At 56.4% G+C, this 18,305-nt stretch overlaps 1 protein-coding gene across 12 annotated transcripts in view; it reads right to left on the minus strand.

Annotated features, from left to right (window-relative positions):
* POU2F2 (POU class 2 homeobox 2) overlaps positions 1-18,305 on the minus strand; it is a 109,718-nt gene that overhangs the window by 49,786 nt on the left and 41,627 nt on the right. For all 12 annotated transcript variants that reach the window (XR_006605854.1, XM_045077230.1, XM_045077231.1 and 9 more), the window contains 2 exons: positions 9,238-9,298; positions 6,039-6,121 (listed from right to left, as the gene is read on the minus strand). Coding sequence is in view for 11 of the 12 variants with exons in the window: in XM_045077230.1 (XP_044933165.1) it covers positions 6,039-6,121; positions 9,238-9,298 (144 nt within the window). In the remaining variant the exon portion in view is untranslated. The remainder of the gene's footprint in view (positions 1-6,038; positions 6,122-9,237; positions 9,299-18,305) is intronic.

Here is an 18,305-nt window from a genome sequence, read left to right on the forward strand (position 1 = left end):
CCTCCACCCATTGAAACACCCCTCCCTCTGGTGGGCGCAGGACCCTAGCTGGGCCTTCCTCCCCTCCCCCCTACCTGGCCCCCTGCTCACTCCCAGAGCCATTTGGCTGATGGTCAGAACTGTCCGTCAAGGGGGCTCTGAGCCCCTGGGGACCCAGATGGGAGGAGGGAAGGGGAGAGGTCGGGGGTCAGGCCACGTCCCCTCGGCTCAGCTCTCTCCCCTCCCCCTTCCTAACAAAGGGAACAGCGGCTGATGCTGGGTGGGGGCAGCCCGGTACTCAGGGAAGCAGGGAGGAGAAGGACTGTGGGGATGGCCACGGGCAGGAGGTGGGGGTGGGGCTTCCCTGCCCCTCCTCTGCCCTCCCCCTCGGGTCAAGGCTAAGGTGATTCCTCAACCTCTGGGGGAGGCTGGGCTGGGCTGGGAGGGGAGGAGGATCTGGACAGACAAAGAACTGGAGCCCCGGGGAGTTGGGGGCTGGGGGGAAGCACCTGGGACCCAGGCAGCCCCGGTGAGGGAGGGGAGGCCCACACCCTTCTGGCCTTGGTCTCACCCTCCGGATGGCCCTGCCTCCCTTCTGTATGAATCCCTGCAGATGCCAGAGCCACCCTTGAGCTTGGGCAGGGTTAGATGGGGTGGGGGGGAGGGACGACTCAGGCCCAGAGAGGGGAGATCGAGGCAGGACAGGGATGGAGGATGGACACACAGCCCCAGGGCTCTCAGTGCTGTCTGGAGCCTCTCCATTTTCTCTGGTCCTACCTAGGGAGACTTCCCTCCCTTCACTGCCCAGCTCTGAGGAGATGTAGGTTGGGGGCAGGTCGTAGAAAGTTCTACCAAGAGGAAAGAAGAAAGAGGGAGAAGGGGAAGAGGCTGAGTTTTCTTCTGAGAAAGAAGGGGGGTGAGGAGAAAGAAATTTTAGGCATGGTGTGTTTCCAGCACTGGCCTGACACAACTCTGAGGTGGAACTTCAAGTCAGAAAGGGCAGGAAACCAACATGGATGGGGCCTTCCTAAGTGCCCAGCTATCAGTGGCTGGGGAAGAGGACATTCAGAGAGGTTCTTTCTCCTGCCCACCAACACACAGCAAAGGAGGTTGATTCAAATTCCTGTCCATCCCTGGCCCAACCCAACACTGCCTCAAAGCCTCCCAGCTGCCCAGCCCGAGTGTGGAGGGCAAGGCAGTGAACACCTCTGAGCACCCCCACCTACCCCTCCACTCCCCCAAAACCCCATGCCCACAAGAGAGGAAGAGCTGCCCCAGGCAGAAAGATTAGTGCTTAAATTCTTAGTGCTTAAATCCTTCTACAAGGTGGTTCCCAGGGAGAGGGCCGCAGCCAAGGGGAGGTGCGGAAGGATTCGGCAGGCCTCTTTTTGGGGGGGTGGGCTGGCTGGAACCTGGCTCCACAGCCTGCCAAGGAGGCCCCAGATGGGCCAAGGACTATAGGGGTCCCGCTGCCCTCCCCCAAACCTCCCCTCCCTTCTCTCCCTCTCTTTCTCGGCTGGCTATCGACCGGGGCTGTGACATGGTAGATCAATACGGCAGGGATATAAAGCCGGCTGGCTGGCTGCCTGCCTCTGCCTCTGCCTCTCCCTCTCTCCCTGCTTGCCTTCCTTCCCTTTCTCAGAGCCGCACCCAGGTCCCCCACCCCCCATGTCCCCCTTACCCAGGCCTCTGAGGGGCCACCCCCCCCCCCACCGCCAACCTCCCCCCCAGCAGGAGAGTTTAGGGAGGCTGAGAGTTTGGACAGCCAGGAGAGGGGGTGAGTATGGGAGTGGGCAGGGAAGCAGATGGGGATGGGGGTCACACTGATAAGGTAAGGGGGTAGGACAAACTGAGGGACAGTCCCCCTGGAAGAAAGCAGGCATCCCCTCAGTTGGGAGCAGCTCGGGGAGATGGGGCCCTTTGAGGGTATGAGAGGGATGAGCCTTTGGGAGGTGGACAGGGGTACCTGGAGGGGAGCGGGGGAAGGCCCAGGGATGTGCAGAGGAAGGTACGGTGAGTGGGTGCCCAGAGCACTGGGGCCACCCCAGGCAGCCTGCTGCCCAACCACAGAGCCCCTGGCTGCCCCATCCTTGGGTCTCTGTGGGCAGACACTGTCCTGGCCTCGCCCCAGGGCCTGGCCCGCACGTGTATGTGTGTCTGTGTGTGTGTAGTGGGGGTGGTGGGGGATGGTGTTGTAAAGCTTCCAGCAGGAGGCTCCAGGGACACGCTGCAGTGTCCGAGTTGCCGTATGCCTAGGGTGTGCGTGCATCTCCTATGAACCTGGGTGGCCTCGTGTCTTTGAGTCCTGAAGCTCTGCTGTGGAACTCCAGGACTGTGTGTTCCCGCGTGTCTCAGCTACTGAGACATGTCTGTGTGACCACGAGTATGTGGGTGTGTACCCGTGGACGCGGGGCTCTGTGAACATGTGTGTGCTTCCCCAACCCTGGGCATCCTCGAAGGTCGGAATGCGTGTACGCAAAACTGTCTAAACCCTCGGGAGGCTGTGCGTGTGTTCCCAGGAGCCCCTCAGTGACCTCCTGTGCCCACGGAACGTGCTGGTTGTGTGTTCTGACGTTCCTGGAAATCTGCGTGTGTGAGCCACCGCCCGCGTGTGTCTGAGCGGGGATGTTTCTGTGAGAGCGGGGGGACCGTGGAGCGAGTCCCCAGGTGTCCACGTGTGTGTGGCTCCTGTGCCTGTGTCTGTGGGTGGTGGTAGGTGTGGTCACCTCCGCATGGGATGGGAGCCTCTTTCTTTCTGAGAGCCGGAGACCCGGTGTGCTTTCTGTGTGTCTACGTGATGCCACGTGTGCCCCTGTGCCGAGGGCCGGGTGTTTGTCCACGAGTGGGCTGGAGGCTCTGGTGTGTCCTGTGTGTGTCATGGTGACTCGGTGCATCTGACAGTGTTGGGGGTGGTCTCCAAGTGGAGGAGGGTGGCGAGGCAGCAGAGACGGCTGGCTGGCCCATCTATCGCTACAGCTACCTCGCCTCCAAATCCACATGTGAGGGCCAGCTGCCTCCCCTTCCCTGCTGGAGGCCCTCGATCCCTGCCAGGACAGGCCCAGGGCCCCCGCCCCCTCCCCACTTGGGCATTGGACCTCTGCTCCTCAGCAACCCCTGCTCTGGTGGATGCCACCTCGACTCCACCAAGCGACCTCCGTCCCTCCCAACCCCCCCAGCGCCACGCGCTCCCCCCGCCTTCCCCCCACCACAAGTCCAGTCCAACCCAGACAAAAGCAATTACTCCTGAGGTAGGATGTGAGTGTGGGTGTTAGAAACAGAAAAAAGGGGGGAGGGAGGGGGAGTGAGAGACACACACACAGAGGCAGGGATGGACAGCCAGAGACCCAGAGAGACGGGGACGGGAGAGACGGAGGATGAAAGAGACTGGAAGAGACCCAGACACAGGAGGCAACAGAGGAGAAAAGGAGCAGAGGAAGGGCGGATGGGGCGGTGGGGAGACACACAGACACGGGGACCAGACAGACAGAGAGAGCACGGGCAAGGCACAGATGGAACCGTGCTGTTTAAGCAAGGATGGGGACCAGAGACGCAGAGGACTGAAGGGCTGGGGGGACAGGAGCGATGCACAGAGGGACACAGAAAGATTGCCATAGGAGAGAGGAACAGACGGGGAGAGTGAGACAGAAAAGGCAGAGACAGCTGCCCAGAGAGGAGAGACCGAGAGCCGGGCAGCTGGAGGTGGAGGCAAGTTGGGAACACGGGAGACACTGAGGCCGTGACGCTAAACAGGAGCTAAGGGAGGCCTAGTGCAAACTGGTTTCTCCTTTTGCGTGCGTGTGTGCTGCTCTCTCTCTCTCTCTCTCTCTCTCTCTCACACACACACACACACACACTCACACATGCACACACACACTCTCTCTCTCTTGCAGCTTTCTTCCCGGGCTCTGCGCACCACCCCACCCCGGCCCGGACCCATCAGGGGTGCCCAAGCCCTAGGGGCCCACGGTCCTCCAAGCCCCTGTGAGCCAAGGCAGGGGGCTGGATGGACAGATAGGGAGTGGTAGGAGCAGACTAGGCTCCTGGTCAGAAGGCGGGGCGGGAAGGGGGTGGTCAGTGGTGGTGCTGAAGTACCTCCCTCCTACAGTCCCTGCAGTCTCTCCTCCCACCTACAAGACATGCACACCAGGGGCCACCAGGGACCCTGGCAAGGGTGCAAGTTGCTTATACTCTGTCCCTTCTCGGCCTGGTGAGAGGTGGGGCCCCAGGCACCAGGTGTAGGATGTGCCTCCCACTATCCCCCTGATGTGCCCCCAGGCCAGGGGCCCTCACCCCTGGCAGCTCACTTTTGCGCCCTCATCTGCACATTCTTTCTGACTGTCTCTGAGCCCCTTGCTCTGCTCTCCCAGCTGACTTTTTGCTATTTCCTGGTCTCTTGGTCTGCTCTTCTCAGCTGCTCCCCTCTCCAGGCATGTCTCTGTTGCAGGGTGCTCCCTGAGACTCCCGGTCTCTCTCTCCCTTTCTCAGGTGACCCCTCTGGCCCTCCTGTCCACACATGCCCCCAGAGGTGGGCAGATGGCCATATGCCAGTTCTCAGAAGCTGTCCTGGGGTGTGAGGCTGGGCAAGAGGGGGGCACCTCCTTTCTTGTTTTTTCCTCAAGCACTGTTTTTCCTTCTCTCTTCCTCACCGCCCACCCTGCCCCCGCCATCCCCGCCAGGTCTACATCTCTGTGTGGCTCTCTCTGGAGACAAAAAGCTAGATGTGGACTTGTACAAACCCTACTCGCAAGACTGGAAAGAGACCCAAGCTCAGAATAAGGAGGGAGCGGGGCACCATGGAGAAGCAGATACCCGGATGAAATCAAGCAAAGGAAAAAAGAAGGGGACAGGGTGGAGCGCCAGGATGAGGAAGACGAGAGGAAGGAAGCCAGAAGCTGGACAATGCCAGGGGGTGACTTGCAAGGAACTTTGCTAAAGCCACATAGGGTCAGACTGTGGACCGCCCTCTGTCTACCAGCCCCCTATTTGGAGTTAGAGCCGAGTGCCTGCCCTCGGCCCCTGGGGCTCCAAGCCAGCCAGAACAGTGGGGACTTGGGCCTTCACTTGCTCGGGGCCTGGGATGCCTGGGACCCAGCAGTCCCTGAAGCTGCCTCCAGTCAATGGCCATTTGCATCTCCTCCACAACCATTCGCCCCGCCCCGAGGCTGACAGACACTCCCAGTCCTGGGTGGGTGACAGGTCTCTCCACCCACCTAGTGACAGCAAAGGCAGCCAAAGGGATTAAGTGATTTTGTAACACCTAGGAGCATGCTACCAGTACGCACTCGCACTTGTACAAGCACACAGGCCGAAGCCTAAGGCATACACCCGCTGAGGAGCTCACTGCTGCCCTCAGGACCACGAGCCCCGCCCCCACCGTGGGGCCGGCCCATGTCCAGGGAACCGCCCCCATACTGCACTTCCTTCCTGCCCACCCAGCACCCACCCAATTCCTGCAACTGGCAAGGCCCCTCCACAGCGGAACAGTGGCTAACTGGGCCTGGGGCATCAAGGAAACCCCCGACCCCACCTACTGACTTCTTGGTTCTGGTCTGCAGAACACCTGCAATGCCACCCAGGCCTGCATTTCGGATCCTGGGGCATCCTGCTGCCGTACTCATAATGTCACCCCCAGGAGGAGGCAACCACCTTGTGGCTCCATGTCCCCGCCTCTTAAGCAGCCCTGGGTTCTCTCAAGACCCCTCACTAGACCCGGCAAGAGAAGCCTGTCACCCCCAGCTGAGCTGGTGTGTCTGAGGTAATCCAGACTCCCCCTTAGGGTGTGCGGGGGGAGGGGCCCAGGCACCCCTGAGTGCTGGTGTCTGAGCCACCTGTGAGACTCCAAGGCCTCATCCACACCCAAAGCCACCATGTCGTTTTGTGGAAGGATGGAAGGAGACAAGGTGCGGATAGACCTGCTTCCTGCCCAGCACTGGGAGGGCCTCAGATGCCCAATGGACAGTAGCTGGCCAGGCCAGAATCCACGGTCCCCAATACTGATCCATCCACTGGAACAGTAACTTACACCTCAGCTTCTCCTAACCCTTCAGGAGCCCACTCACCGCCTCCTCCTCTCAAAGACTGCCTGAGGCCCCGGAGCAGGTCAGTCACATGATGCTCTCTCCCGACCCAGCGCCTGGCAGACCTGTGGGTTTGGGGTAGTAGTGTTTATTCCAACTGCCCACCAGCCTGGGGCCCCTCAGAGGCTAGAGGGGTCTGCCCCCTGCCCCGAGTCACAAGGCCTGGCACAATAGAAACCTCCAAAAAATGTTGGCTGCAGGAATAAATGGATGGATGTGGGTTTATGTGTCCGTGTGCTCACTTATTTATTCTTTCAGCAAATCCTTATTGAGCATTTGCACTATGCCAGGGACTGGGTGTCCACAGCCTATGGCCAGGGGAGGGGGGAGTTACACACACAATATATGATCAGATATGGTAACAGAGGTAACAGCACTCAGGGGCAGGAATGGGGGCCAATGAAGGCTTGTGGTGGGGAGGGGGTGGTCAGGGAGCCTTAGATGGAGAACTGAGGGAGGCAGAGGGGAGGGGAAGGAGCCCCGTGGGCGCAGGGGATGACCAGCACCTCCAGGACTGGAGGAGGTCCCTGCACTGAGGACGCCTCCAGGCACCCATGCAGAAACACTCATCTTCCAGGTGCGGCTCTAAGGGAAGGACAGTGGGGGTGGGGCCAATGTTTGTTGTAGTTGTTTTGTGACAAAATTATATACCTAAGAGAGCGTGGCCTCCTACAAACATGTCTCCCTGGGGGGAGGGGCGGCACGAACTTTCATGTGAACCCCACAGATATTTTGGTGGCAGCCTTCAGGGCCCACTCACAGACTCCCATCAGCCAAACATCTCCTGTTATTACATCTGTCTCTAGGTTCTATCAAAAAAAAACACAGGTAGCCCCAGTGTTATCCAGCCCCACCGTTGCTAAATTTATCAGAGCTGGTACCTAGTAAGATTTCAGGGGTTATTCCCAAAGCATGTCCCTCCCCACCTGCCCAACCAAGCAACAAGGATCCCAGAAATGGCCACCCTGAGGAGATTCCAGTCACTGTGGTGGGTTCTGTGAGGTCAAAGAGGGCTCGCAGGTCAGGCAGACCTGAACGCAAAATCTACCTCTACCGCTCACTTGCCTGAGGCCACTTGGCCGCTGCCCCTCTCTGTGCCTCAGTTTCCTTTTCTGGCAACAGGGGGCTACCATTCGCCTCACAGGTTTGCACTGAGGATTAATGCCAAATGCCCAGACTAGGTAAGCCCTGGCATGGAGGTGGCCCAGTAAGTCTCAGTTTCCTTATGAGGATGCAACAGCTCTTGGCACCTGTCACCAATTCTGTCAGGCATGTGTCCATGAGACCTTGGATACTTAACAAATATCTGTTTGAACAAAGAGCTAATACCAGAGGCTTGACTGCAATCTCCACCAACTCTGAAACGTAATTCCTTTAACAGCCTCTTATTTTAACCGGACTTTCGGGCGTTCCTCAAAGTCAGCCTCTAGCCCCCAAACAAATTCTGCAACCAGGAAGCTCCTTGACCCTCTTGTTTTTATTTTCATTTTATTCTAAGTAGGCTCCATGGCCAATGTGGGGCTTGTACTCATGACCCTGAGATTAAGGGTCACGTGTTCTACCGACTCAGCCCCTCCTTGACCCTCTTTTCAATGTCAAGAGCATCATGGGACGCGAGTGTTCCTGGGAAAGCTGCAATTCTGGCTCCCCAGAGAAGGCACAGAGCTTGTATTCAGACCCTTCCATTTCGTTCCATTCAGAACCAGGTCCATGGATGGGCAGCAGGAGTCCGTGGAGATCCGGAGTAGCAATACAACTGGGGAGATGTAGGGATGTGTTTTCCCGGGAGGAAGTCTATACTAATTCCTGCACGTCTAGAAATCTGTGAGCCAAAGATTACTCGAAACTCTGTGGTTTGGACCACAAGGACATTTTTGAAATTTTGTTAAGTAGCCGAAGTTTAAAGATTGGGAGATTTCACACGAAATTCTGGCTTTCTGGTTTCTTTCGGAAAACTGGAAAAACCTGGCAAGGGGCGTCTGCATCTCTGCAGGAGACAGTGAGCCGAAAAGCAGGCTTCTACCCCAAAGCACTGTGTAGCCCACCTCGGTCCCCACTGCAGCAGACCGTAAAGCCTGAGCTACGACTTCCATCTGTGTCTTAAAGTGCGTCAGGGACCCCTGCTACAGCGAGGATACCCAGGCGGGATGCCTATGAGGGCAGCCAGAGGCCTCCGCAGACTCCCTGACACCCATCTGGGGCTGCTGTTCTAACTCATGAGGAATGGAGGGATCTGAGTACAGGAAGTATGCCTTCTCCGGGGAGCCAGAACTGTCCTGAACTAGAACAGTCCTGAGGCCTGTGGGTTAAGCTGCTCTGGGAGGACCAGAGGTGGCATCACAGAGTGGGGGTGGGGGCCCCGCCCCAGAGCAGCCCTTTTCAGAGCCTCACTGCCAGGGGCTCAGCGAGCTGAGTGCAGCAAACACCGGAGCCCATGCCCGGAGCCCCTATTTCCTTCTGAGCTGAGCAGCTGGAGAACTCCTGCTTCCGTTCAGGAGTCTCAGTGGCCTCCGAGGAGGGGGCTCACCAATCCTCACTGGCTCAGGGGAGTCTTCCAGCTGTCTGTGAAGCTCCTGCTTCCGGAGGCACATGCTGCCGTGGAGCACCTTCTTTCATCCTCCCATCCTGTGTGGTGGGCGCTGTTATCACCCTCCTTTGATAGGTGGGGAAACTGAGGATCACACCCCTGGCACACGGCAGGGCTCGTGCCATCTGGCTCTGGAGCTGTTACCAACTGCCTCCCTAGCCTTCCAGCCTCGGGAGGTGCTTAGGCAGGTTCTGTCATTGTTCCCGTCATGGAGGAGGAAAACAGAGGCTCCAACTCTCCCAAGTCACTCAGAGCGAAGAAGGGAAAGGAAAACGGTTCAGACACAGGTGTGTCTGCCCCCGGCCCGTGATCTGAGCCACCAAGTCACCCGCCTCTCTCCAACTGAGCATGACCTTGTCTGTAGAAACCCTCACGGTCACCCGCACCCAGAACCACCAGTGTGGCCAGAGGGCACAGGGCACACAGAGGCTGAAGAGGCAAAGCCGACTAACCTTGTGGAGGACAGAGTAGAGCAAGGGAGGGCAGCTCTCCTGGGGTGCGGCCCCGGGAAGAGGATGGAAAAGCAGGGTTTTTGGAGAGGGAACAGGACCCAGAGCGCAGTAGTAAGCAGAGCTCTGAGACTGTGGCCCTTACCTCTTGGGCAAACGCAGCGAAGCTAATACATTCAGGCCACCAACCGGGTCCAGTTGAGAACCTGGAAAGAGAGGAGAAGAGAGTCAGCCTCCCAGGGGATCTGCGAAGCATATCTACTCGGGCAGGATGAGTCAGTCTTCCAGAAGAGGGTCTCTGCTCCTGTCACACCATCAGGAGGCACAGATCAGCAAATGTGGACTCAGTACGTGCCAGCCGCTTGTTGCCCTCAGTGGTCATTTCTGGGCTCTGAGCCTTAGTGTACCCATCTCATAAATGGGCATCCTGCCGCCTGCCTTGTTGAACATCTGTTTCTCCAGTCAGGTGGAGGGCAGGGACTGTGTCTCACAGTGTCTTCTTGAAGGGCAGGGACTATCTCTTACAGCATTAGCCCTTGGCAGAGGGCCCTGCAAAACGCAGGGAGCTCCAAAGTCAATGATGGGTGAGTGAAGGGGTGGATGGATGGAGGGATTAACTAACTCACAAACTCTGTATCTCAAGAGACGTCTGGGAGGAGCAGATGAGAAAGACATCTGAAAGAGTTACTCATTATTGGGTACCTGTGTGCTGCAAGGAGATAAAGATAAATGTCCAGAAAAGATGATATTTTTTCTGACTTGTATATTTGTTCATTTGTTTATTTGCTGGGTTAATCAGCAGATACTGAAGTGTGTCTGACCTGAGCTCTGGACCAAGTGTGGGGGTACAGAGGTACATTGGACAAGGCCCCTGCCCTGTCTGCCCAAGGACAGATTTGTGGGGGGAAGCAAAATAAAGAACCCAACATCAACACATTGAGGTGAGCAGAGGGTGCTGCAGAACTCTCAGAGGAGGTCAGAAGACCTAAGGAGGGTGCCACCCCCAAGCCAAGCCCAGCAGACAAATAAACTTTAGTCAGGCAGAGGGTAGAAAGGAAGAGCATGTCAGGCCTCCGCCTGCCCAGGGAACAAGGAGGAAGTGGGAAAGACGAGACAGCAGGGACCATAGCCCACAGGCCCTGGGCCAAGCAGCTAGGCGGAGGGACACACTCCACTTCGTCTTTAGGGAGCTCCCTCTGGGTGCTGTGCAGAAGATGGAGAGGACAGGGAGGACATGGGGACACCTGTTCCCAGAGAGTCCCTCCCCGTGCAGGGTGGCAGAGTGACAGCTGGTATCAGCCCCACTTTATAGATGCGGCAGACGAGGCTCAGAGGAGATCTAACTTCCCTGGGGTCCTGTGGAGCTGGTTAGAGTTAAGACTGTATGCCTCCTCCTGAAACCTGGCTTCCTGACTTCTGGGAATATGGTCTTCCTGGAAAAGGATCCCACACAGAGATCACCTTTGCCCCTGTTTGTTGGGCTCTCAGAGAAGGAGCAGGGACGGTAGGCTAGGGAGAGACGTCCCAGAGGAGACAGGATGTCAGGGAGACCCTCACACCAGGAAGGTACTGATAAGTTCACAGTGACAAGCACCCCTGTGAAAGGAGCTAACGAAGCTGGGGAGGCCACAGCTGTCTCACACCTTGGGTGCCCTGTGGGTGGTCTCCCAAGAGGGGAGACCACAGGGCGACAGCAGGATGGCCAGAGACCTAGAAGTTTGGCACATGACTTTCCTATCTAGTGGCAAATATGTTGGCACAGATGAGGAGACTGAGGCCCAGGACCAGCCAAGGACACAAAGAATTAGCGGAGGCTGGATAGGAGTTGAGAAGGACAGAAGAGAAAGAGAAAAAGATGGACTGAGACAGTAGACAGATTATGGACGGATAGACAGACAGAGAGATGGACAGGAAAGAGAAGAGAACAAATGGGGAGACATAGACAGACAGCGAGGTGTGGAGGGAGTCACAGGCAGAGACCAGAGAAAAGCCCAAAGGAGGAATAAAAAAAGGGGTCCTTCCCACTACACCCCCTCACTCCTCTTCACTCTACCGGGGCCTCCATCTTCAGGGTTGGGAGGGGACCAGTAGTACCCCTGTTCCCTGCTGGGGTGGGGGGAGGAGCTGGAGTTTCTCCCCATTCAAGAGCTGCTCCCCCGCAACCCCCCCACCCCCCACCCCTGCCCAGAGCTAATCAGCGGCTGTCATCTCCACGGTGAGGTCTTGGTTAAGGAGATTTAGGGCCGGGATCAATAGGAAATTTAAAAATCGATGCAGCGCGCAGGGCAAAATCGATGGCGTTTAATCGCCTTGCCGATTCCCAGTCAAAACAATTAGCCGCGCTGAGTGTTGAACACGGTGGCGACACGGCATTAACCGTCAATATTGGTGTAAGTGATGGCGGGCGGGAGGGGGAATCCCTGGGCCTCTGAGGAGCCCCGAGTCAGACAGTGCCTGAGGGCTGGGGTCTTCCCCAGGGCAGCGCCCCACGCCGGCTCTCCCCGCCACACACTGCCACCCTCGGCAGCAATCCCCAAGGCTTGTGGGGAGCACTAGCCCTGGCCCATCCTCATCTCATCTCCCAGCCCCCATGCCCCCATATGTCCTCTGACAGACCTCTCTCCCCAGTCAATATCATCTCCCCTATGCAGCAGGCGGATGGCTCTGTGGGAGCTGGCAGCCACCTGCCCAGCAGTGCCTGGGGACTGGAGGACGGCAGAAGCCCTTTAAAGGATGCCTTCTCCCCATTTCACAGATGGGGACTCTGAGGGGCCGGAGGGGAAGCAGCTGGCCTGCCTTGCGGATGAACTGGGCCTTGAATCCCGAATTCTCTGACTCCTGTATTGCTTGCAGCTAGCCAGGCCACAGAGAAGGGGAGGGTTCTGCTATTGGCCCAGAGAAGGAGAGAAAGTGCCCAGCTCTCCTCAAAAACAGTATCAAAGTTTGTGTGTCCTGGTGCCAAGCTGGGCTGCCACAGCTCTGGAAGCCGTGAGCTCTGGAAGGGTAGGCTTGGGCCTGGCTCCTCGGGGCTCCCCAGCATCACCCAGTACAGGGTGTGGCCCACACACACACACTGTCCTACCTACACTCCCACCAAGGGACTGACGGGCAGGGTCACTGGCCCCCACAAACACAGCAGCTGCATGGGCTCAGCTGGGTGGCCCTCAGGGAGGACGGCTGGTGTTCCCAGAGTGCTAGCTACAGGCCAGCCCGCCGGGCATGCTCAGCTGCTCTGTGGACGTGATCTCACAGAATCCTCACAACCCGTTGGGTGATGATCATCTCCAAGATAACACACGAGGAGGTGGAGGTTCAGAGAGGTGAAGTGCCTTGCCCAAGGTCACACAGCCAGGAAGGAGCAGCTCCATCTGCCTGGACTCTGAGAGACACGGGGCACAAAGCAAACAAGATCTCGCGATGGCTGACAAGAGAATTTGATGTAAGGAGAGGGTGCAGGAGCCAAGCACTGAGACCGAGGACCTGGAGGGGCCCCCACGGGGTGGGAGAAGCAAGGCAGAGGCAGAACCAGAGATGGCACTCTGGGCTCTGGTCCTGGCAGGACCACAATGGGAGGTGGCAAGGCCAAGGCTGGCTCTCACCTTCTCTGAACTTGCAAAAGGGCTCCCGGTCCTGGGGCGCTGCGTAGGGGAGGGCAGAAGCTTCTGCCGCCACCTGCTCCCTGGCGTGGAGGAACAGGGCGGGGGCATGTGGGCAGGGGAGGAGGCCCATGAGATGAGCCAGGGATTGATCTGACAAGGTCCTAATCAAATGGTCAATATCGCTGACCTGACCACTTAACCTATTGATAAGCTGGCAAAGATGGAGGAGACAGCAAGTGGGCTGAGGGTGGGAGGCAGTGCGAGGGCTGGGGGGAGCCCGAGAGGGCAGGGCTCAGGCCTGCAGCGTGCTGGGTCTAGGGGCTTGGAAGAGGGTGGTCTCCTCCCCAACTGCCCCCACCACCTCCCCTCTGACGGCTCCCATGTCTTCTGTCTGGGGGCTTCCATCGGAGTGTCTTCCTTCACTCAGGGCCCCTCAGCCCCGCCCAGAGTGAGGCTGAAAACCATCCCCAGCACCCAGGCCACCCTCAGCTCTGCTTGGATGGTGCCTTAGCTTTTCATCCATGGGAGGGATTTCTCCAAGCCTCGATGTCCCCACCTGTTAACGGGATAATTATAATAGGGAATGCCAGGAAACAACCCAGATGTCCTGTGATTGGGGACTGGAACAATAAACCCCAATACAGCTGCCACAGGGCAGAGGACCCCAGGCTTGTAGAAAACATGCTCAAAATAAATCCACTGATAAGGGATTGAGGCTCATAGCCCATTGTTAGGAAGAGAAAGGCAAGTTATAAACTGGTATGTCGCCTGCGATCTTATTTGTATGAAACAAATACACATACGCTCTCCCCCTCCCCCAAAGTAAAAGGTTTAGAAGTCAGAATTCTGAGTTTGAGCCCAGGCACCTGAATTTTAATAAGTTCTTTGGGTAAACTCATAGGGATACCCCTGTTTGAGGAAAAAGCAATCCAGAAAGACAGGCACTGAGAAGTTAATTTTTTCTCTTATGACTTGATTATCATGGTGGATTTTCCCTTCCACTCTCTGAATAACTGCATTTTCTCTTTTTTCTACAATGAGCATGTATCACACCAGTTAACATCTATAATTGCAAAAAGTGGGGTTGGGTGCCTGGGTGGCTCAGTCGGTTAAGTGTCTGCCTTCAGCTCAGGTCGTGGTCCCAGGGTCCTAAGATAGAGCCTGGCATCAGTCTCCCTGCTCAGCGGGGAGCCTGCTTCTCCCTCTCCCACTCCCCCTGCTTGTGATCGTTCCCTCTCTCGATATCTCTCTCTCTCTCAAACAAATAAATTAAATTAAATCTTTAAAGAAAAAAAAAAGAAAAAGATTTATTTTTTTAAATGTGGGGGTGGGTGGTGCCTGGGTGGCTCAGTGGGTTAAAGCCTCTGCCTTCGGCTCAGGTCATAATCCCAGGGTCCTGGGATCGAGGCCCGCATAAGGCACTCTGCTGAGAGAGCCTGCTTTCCTCTCTTTCTCTCTGCCTACTTGTGATCTTGGTCTGTCAAATAAATAAAATCTTAAAAAAAAAAAAAAAAAGTGGGGCTAATGAACCCTGCATTGGCAGGACTGAAGCCCGGTGCTTGATGTGTTCATAGTGAGCGCTGTTTCTCTGGCCTTCTTCCTTCTCCTGGCCAGGTGTTCTTATGTCCCCACTGTGTCCAGGCCCAACGGAGTCCAGCATCCCCCGAAAGGTGAATGAATCTAAAGCCTCCTGAGCACAGAAGCACTTGTTCCTCTAACTTTCTCCTCTATCAGAGAAGGCAGGGTAGGCCCAAGCCAAATTCTGTGCCCTGTGCCCTCTTCAGGAAACTAGTCGAGGACTTATAGACAGGAGGGCGAGCTGGAGGCGAAGCTGCAGCCCAGAGTGGGGAAAGAACTTTCCCAAAGTCACGGAGCTGGAACCAAAGAGCAAATGTTCATGCAGACCAGAGGGCTCTCAAGAGACCATTGTCTTCTATGCGGCAGAAGAGCTCGGGCCCTGCCTCGCTTTGTGACCCTAGGCAAGTCACTTCACCTCTCTGAGCCTTGGTTCCCTCCAACAATAACAGTAATAATGACATCTGTCTCACGATGTTGGTGTGAGAAGTCAAGACCAGGCTTATATCCAACTCAGCAGGGGGCAAGGGAGTGGTGGAAATGACACTGGTCACCAGCCACAATTGACATGTGCAGAGCGGGGTGCAGGGGGTGGAAGGGGATGGGAGGGAGGAGGGGAAAGGAAAAGGTGTGTCCTGGCACCGTCTCTTGGGGTGAGAAAATTCAGTGAAGGCACCTGCCTAAATACGTTCCTTTGTTCATTCACTCATTCATTCAGTAAGCATTTCTCGTGGCCAGTTCCAGGCCAGACCCCATGCGAGGCCCTGCAGTCCAGATCGGAACAATGGGAGCTCCCACTAGGTTAGGAAAGGGGAATTAGGGATGGCTGGGGCTGGAGAAGACAGAAGAGAGCTTCTGAGACTTGCTGCCTCAGTGGCCTCCGGATTATCCATGGGGGGGCTTCTGCTTCGAGAGGCCCGAGTTCCAGGAGCACAAGCCCCCACTGCCTGACCAGTGTGGCACTTCGGGCATGTGTGTGTGTTGGGGGGGGTGTGCACACTGGGTTCTGTTCACCTTTGTGAATCCCAGCACAGTGCACGGGGCCTGACACTCTGGGGACACACCACGCTCAGGGTTTTTTTTTTCCCCTCCGTTTTTTCTAATGAAAAAAAAGTTCAAAGCACCTAGCACAATGCCTAACACCTGGCAGGTACTCGATAAATAGCAGCTATTATTAGTACCATCATCACACGCGCTCACTCACTCTTCATCCCTACAAAAACCTTATTTTGCCGAGGAGGAAAGTCGAGGCTTAAAAAGTGTGATGTGATTTGCCCTCGGCCTGGCCCAGCCGGGATGGGGCTAGAAGCAGGGTGTGTGGACACCCACCCCCAGTCTGGAGTCCCCTCCCCCATGGCTATGAGGTGGGGCCCCTGGGTGAGTGCTGGGTGGAGAGGAAGAAGGGAAGCAGCTGGGGGGTGGGGGTGAGCAGATGAGGATGAGTTGGCTGGGGTGTGCAGAACATGGGGAGGGAGAGAGAGTTGAGAGTACAGGCCCTGGGGAGGGGGGCAGGTCTAGAGCCTGGCTGCTTTGGGGTTCAGGCAGGCCGGGGCAGTACCTACCCCACCCCCGCCCCAGGAAGGTGAGCCCCTTTCACCCTCCCCAGCACAGCAGACGTCCACCTCTACCATGCATAATACGGGGCGACTAGGATGACAGGGGACTTGCTCCTTCTCTTCCGACAAGCATCCACTGAGCTAGGCACCATTCTAGGACTGGGGATACACTTTCGAACAAGACAAAGTCCCGCCCTCACAGCACTGACCTTCTAGTGGGGGGAAGACACAATAGACAAGAATTCATCCCTAAGAGCTAAAAAGGAAAATAAAGCAGGTGAAGGCGCAGATTACAAGAGAATGCTTCTGTGGACTGAGAGGTCAAGAAAGGCCTGGGCAGGAAGGCAGGTTTTGAGTAACCGCCCAGATAAAGTGTGGAATCGGAGCTCTCCTGGCAAGGGAAATAGCAGGTGCAAAGGCCTTGAGGCAGGACCAGTGTTGGTATGTTTGAGGAACACCAAGAAGGCCAGAGTGGCCTGAGCTCCCTGAGGCAAGAAGAAAGGAGTAGATGGGTGCCTGGGTGGCTCAGTCAGTTAAACATCTGCCTTCAGCTCAGGTCATGATCTCAGGGTCCTGGGATTAAGCCCTGTGTCAGGCTCCCTGCTCACCTCTTCCTTTGCCCCTGTCCCCCGCTTGTGCTCTCTCTTCCTCTCTCACTCTTGCTTTCTCAAATAAATGAGCAAATAAAGAAAAAGAATGATTATAATGTGGGGGGTAAAAAGAAAAAAGAAAGGAGTGGAAATTGAATAGGCAGGTGGGCACCAGCTCGCATGGGACTTCTAGGCTAGGAACATCTAGGAAGATGTTCCAAGTGGGGAGAGGGGACACCAAGCTTTCTCGATGTGGCAGGTGAGGGTTGGTCTCATTTTCAAAGACCAAGCTCCATCCTCACCCTTTGGCCATATACCCTTTGGGGCCTTCTAACCCATTCACTCTATAAGAACAAGCTCAAGAAGCATTCAGTAAACCTGTGGTCTCCTGACAGGGCTCTGTCAGGGGACTGGGGACTCCCCTGGAGCAGGGAAGGGTCTGGCTCAGCCACGTGTCCTGGCATGCAGCTCAGGCCTGGCCACAGGAAGCCTCAAAAAACAGCAGCCTCTGGGCAGTCACTAAAGGGGAATGCAACCCCTGACCTCCAACCCCCAGCCGATCTCTGATCTCCATGTGGGAGAAGTTGTAGGCCATTCAACTCTGCCCTGAGGTCAAAAGATGGGGCTGGGAGCAAGGGGAAGATGTCTGTGTCCCTTCCCTGGCCAGTCCTTGTCTAGGGATCCCAGAGTGGTTAGGAAGGGCCGGAGGTCCCTCCCTCCAGGTCTTGTTATCCTTCTCCCACCCCTCCCCCACAGCAGAGGCTCCTCCAAGGGATCCCTGACTTAGTTCCCATCTCACATCCTGTAGTCTTTCCTACAGACCTTCCTAGTGATATCAAGCCTCGTCACCGCTCCCCTCCTGCACACCCCTGCTAATCCAGCCACTCCCCACGCTGGCTCACGCCTCTGTGTTAGTGCCAGGGAATGCCTCCATTTGGAAAGCCCTCTGCCTCCCCTTTTCCTCTAGACCCTACCCACCCTTCACCATGTCACCTCTTCCTGCAAAGCCTCTGGACGCTCCCAGACAGCTTGGCCTCCCACTCAGCATGGCCCCAGCACGTTCTCTGTACCTCTCTCTGAGCCCAGACATCTGGGGCCCTAACCACTAGGGCAGAGCCCATTTCCCACCAGAGAAGTTTTCTAGAGGAGGAATGAGGCACAGTGGAGTGTGTGTGGGGACGTGGGGCAGGATCTGTGTCCTGCATTGTTTATCGCTGCATGGTCTTGGAGAGTTTCAGAAGGGATGCGTGGGTACATTTAGAATCTGTGTGTTGTGTCCAAAGCTCAGCTTAAATGTCACTTCCTCAGAGGTGTTCCCCCTGACCCACCAATCTAAACCAGGCTCTCCCATGACCCCTCCCATAGCCTCTTGTTTCTTTCCTTCCCAGATGTCATCACCATTTATAACTAACTATACACTGAGGTCCGATCAGTGCCCATCCTGTTGGCTTAGAGCTCTTGAAGAGCAAGGCCCACGTCTGTCTTGTAAATCATTGTTTCCCAGCTCCTAAGACAGGGACTGGCTCATGGAAGGCTCAGTTCCTACGTGATGAGTGGATCCCCTCCATGAATATTTTTGGACCTTAGCCTCTACCCATTTTCATTTAGCTCGAAGGGGATGAGCCTAAAGTGGGGGATGTTTATTCCTAGAACTCAGAAGAACACGACCCTTCCACTCACCGTGACTGTCTTCCCCGTGGCACTTCTGAACATGGCCTACAGGCACCCATGGGCATGAGGGCTGGGATGTTCTGGTATTCATGTTGGAAAAAAAAAAACAAACCCTCTCTAGGGGAGGTACCCTGGTGTTTGGGTATGTCTCGCCCTGTGGTGTCTTGGTACATACGTGCCTGCATGGACGTCTGGGCTCTCCTACCTGCATGTGTGTGCCTC

The sequence above is a fragment of the Mustela putorius genome, unplaced genomic scaffold, assembly GCF_011764305.1.
Source record: "Mustela putorius furo isolate JIRA1106 unplaced genomic scaffold, ASM1176430v1.1 tig00000196_pilon_pilon_pilon, whole genome shotgun sequence".
In the NCBI taxonomy this organism is placed as follows: Eukaryota; Metazoa; Chordata; class Mammalia; order Carnivora; family Mustelidae; genus Mustela; species Mustela putorius.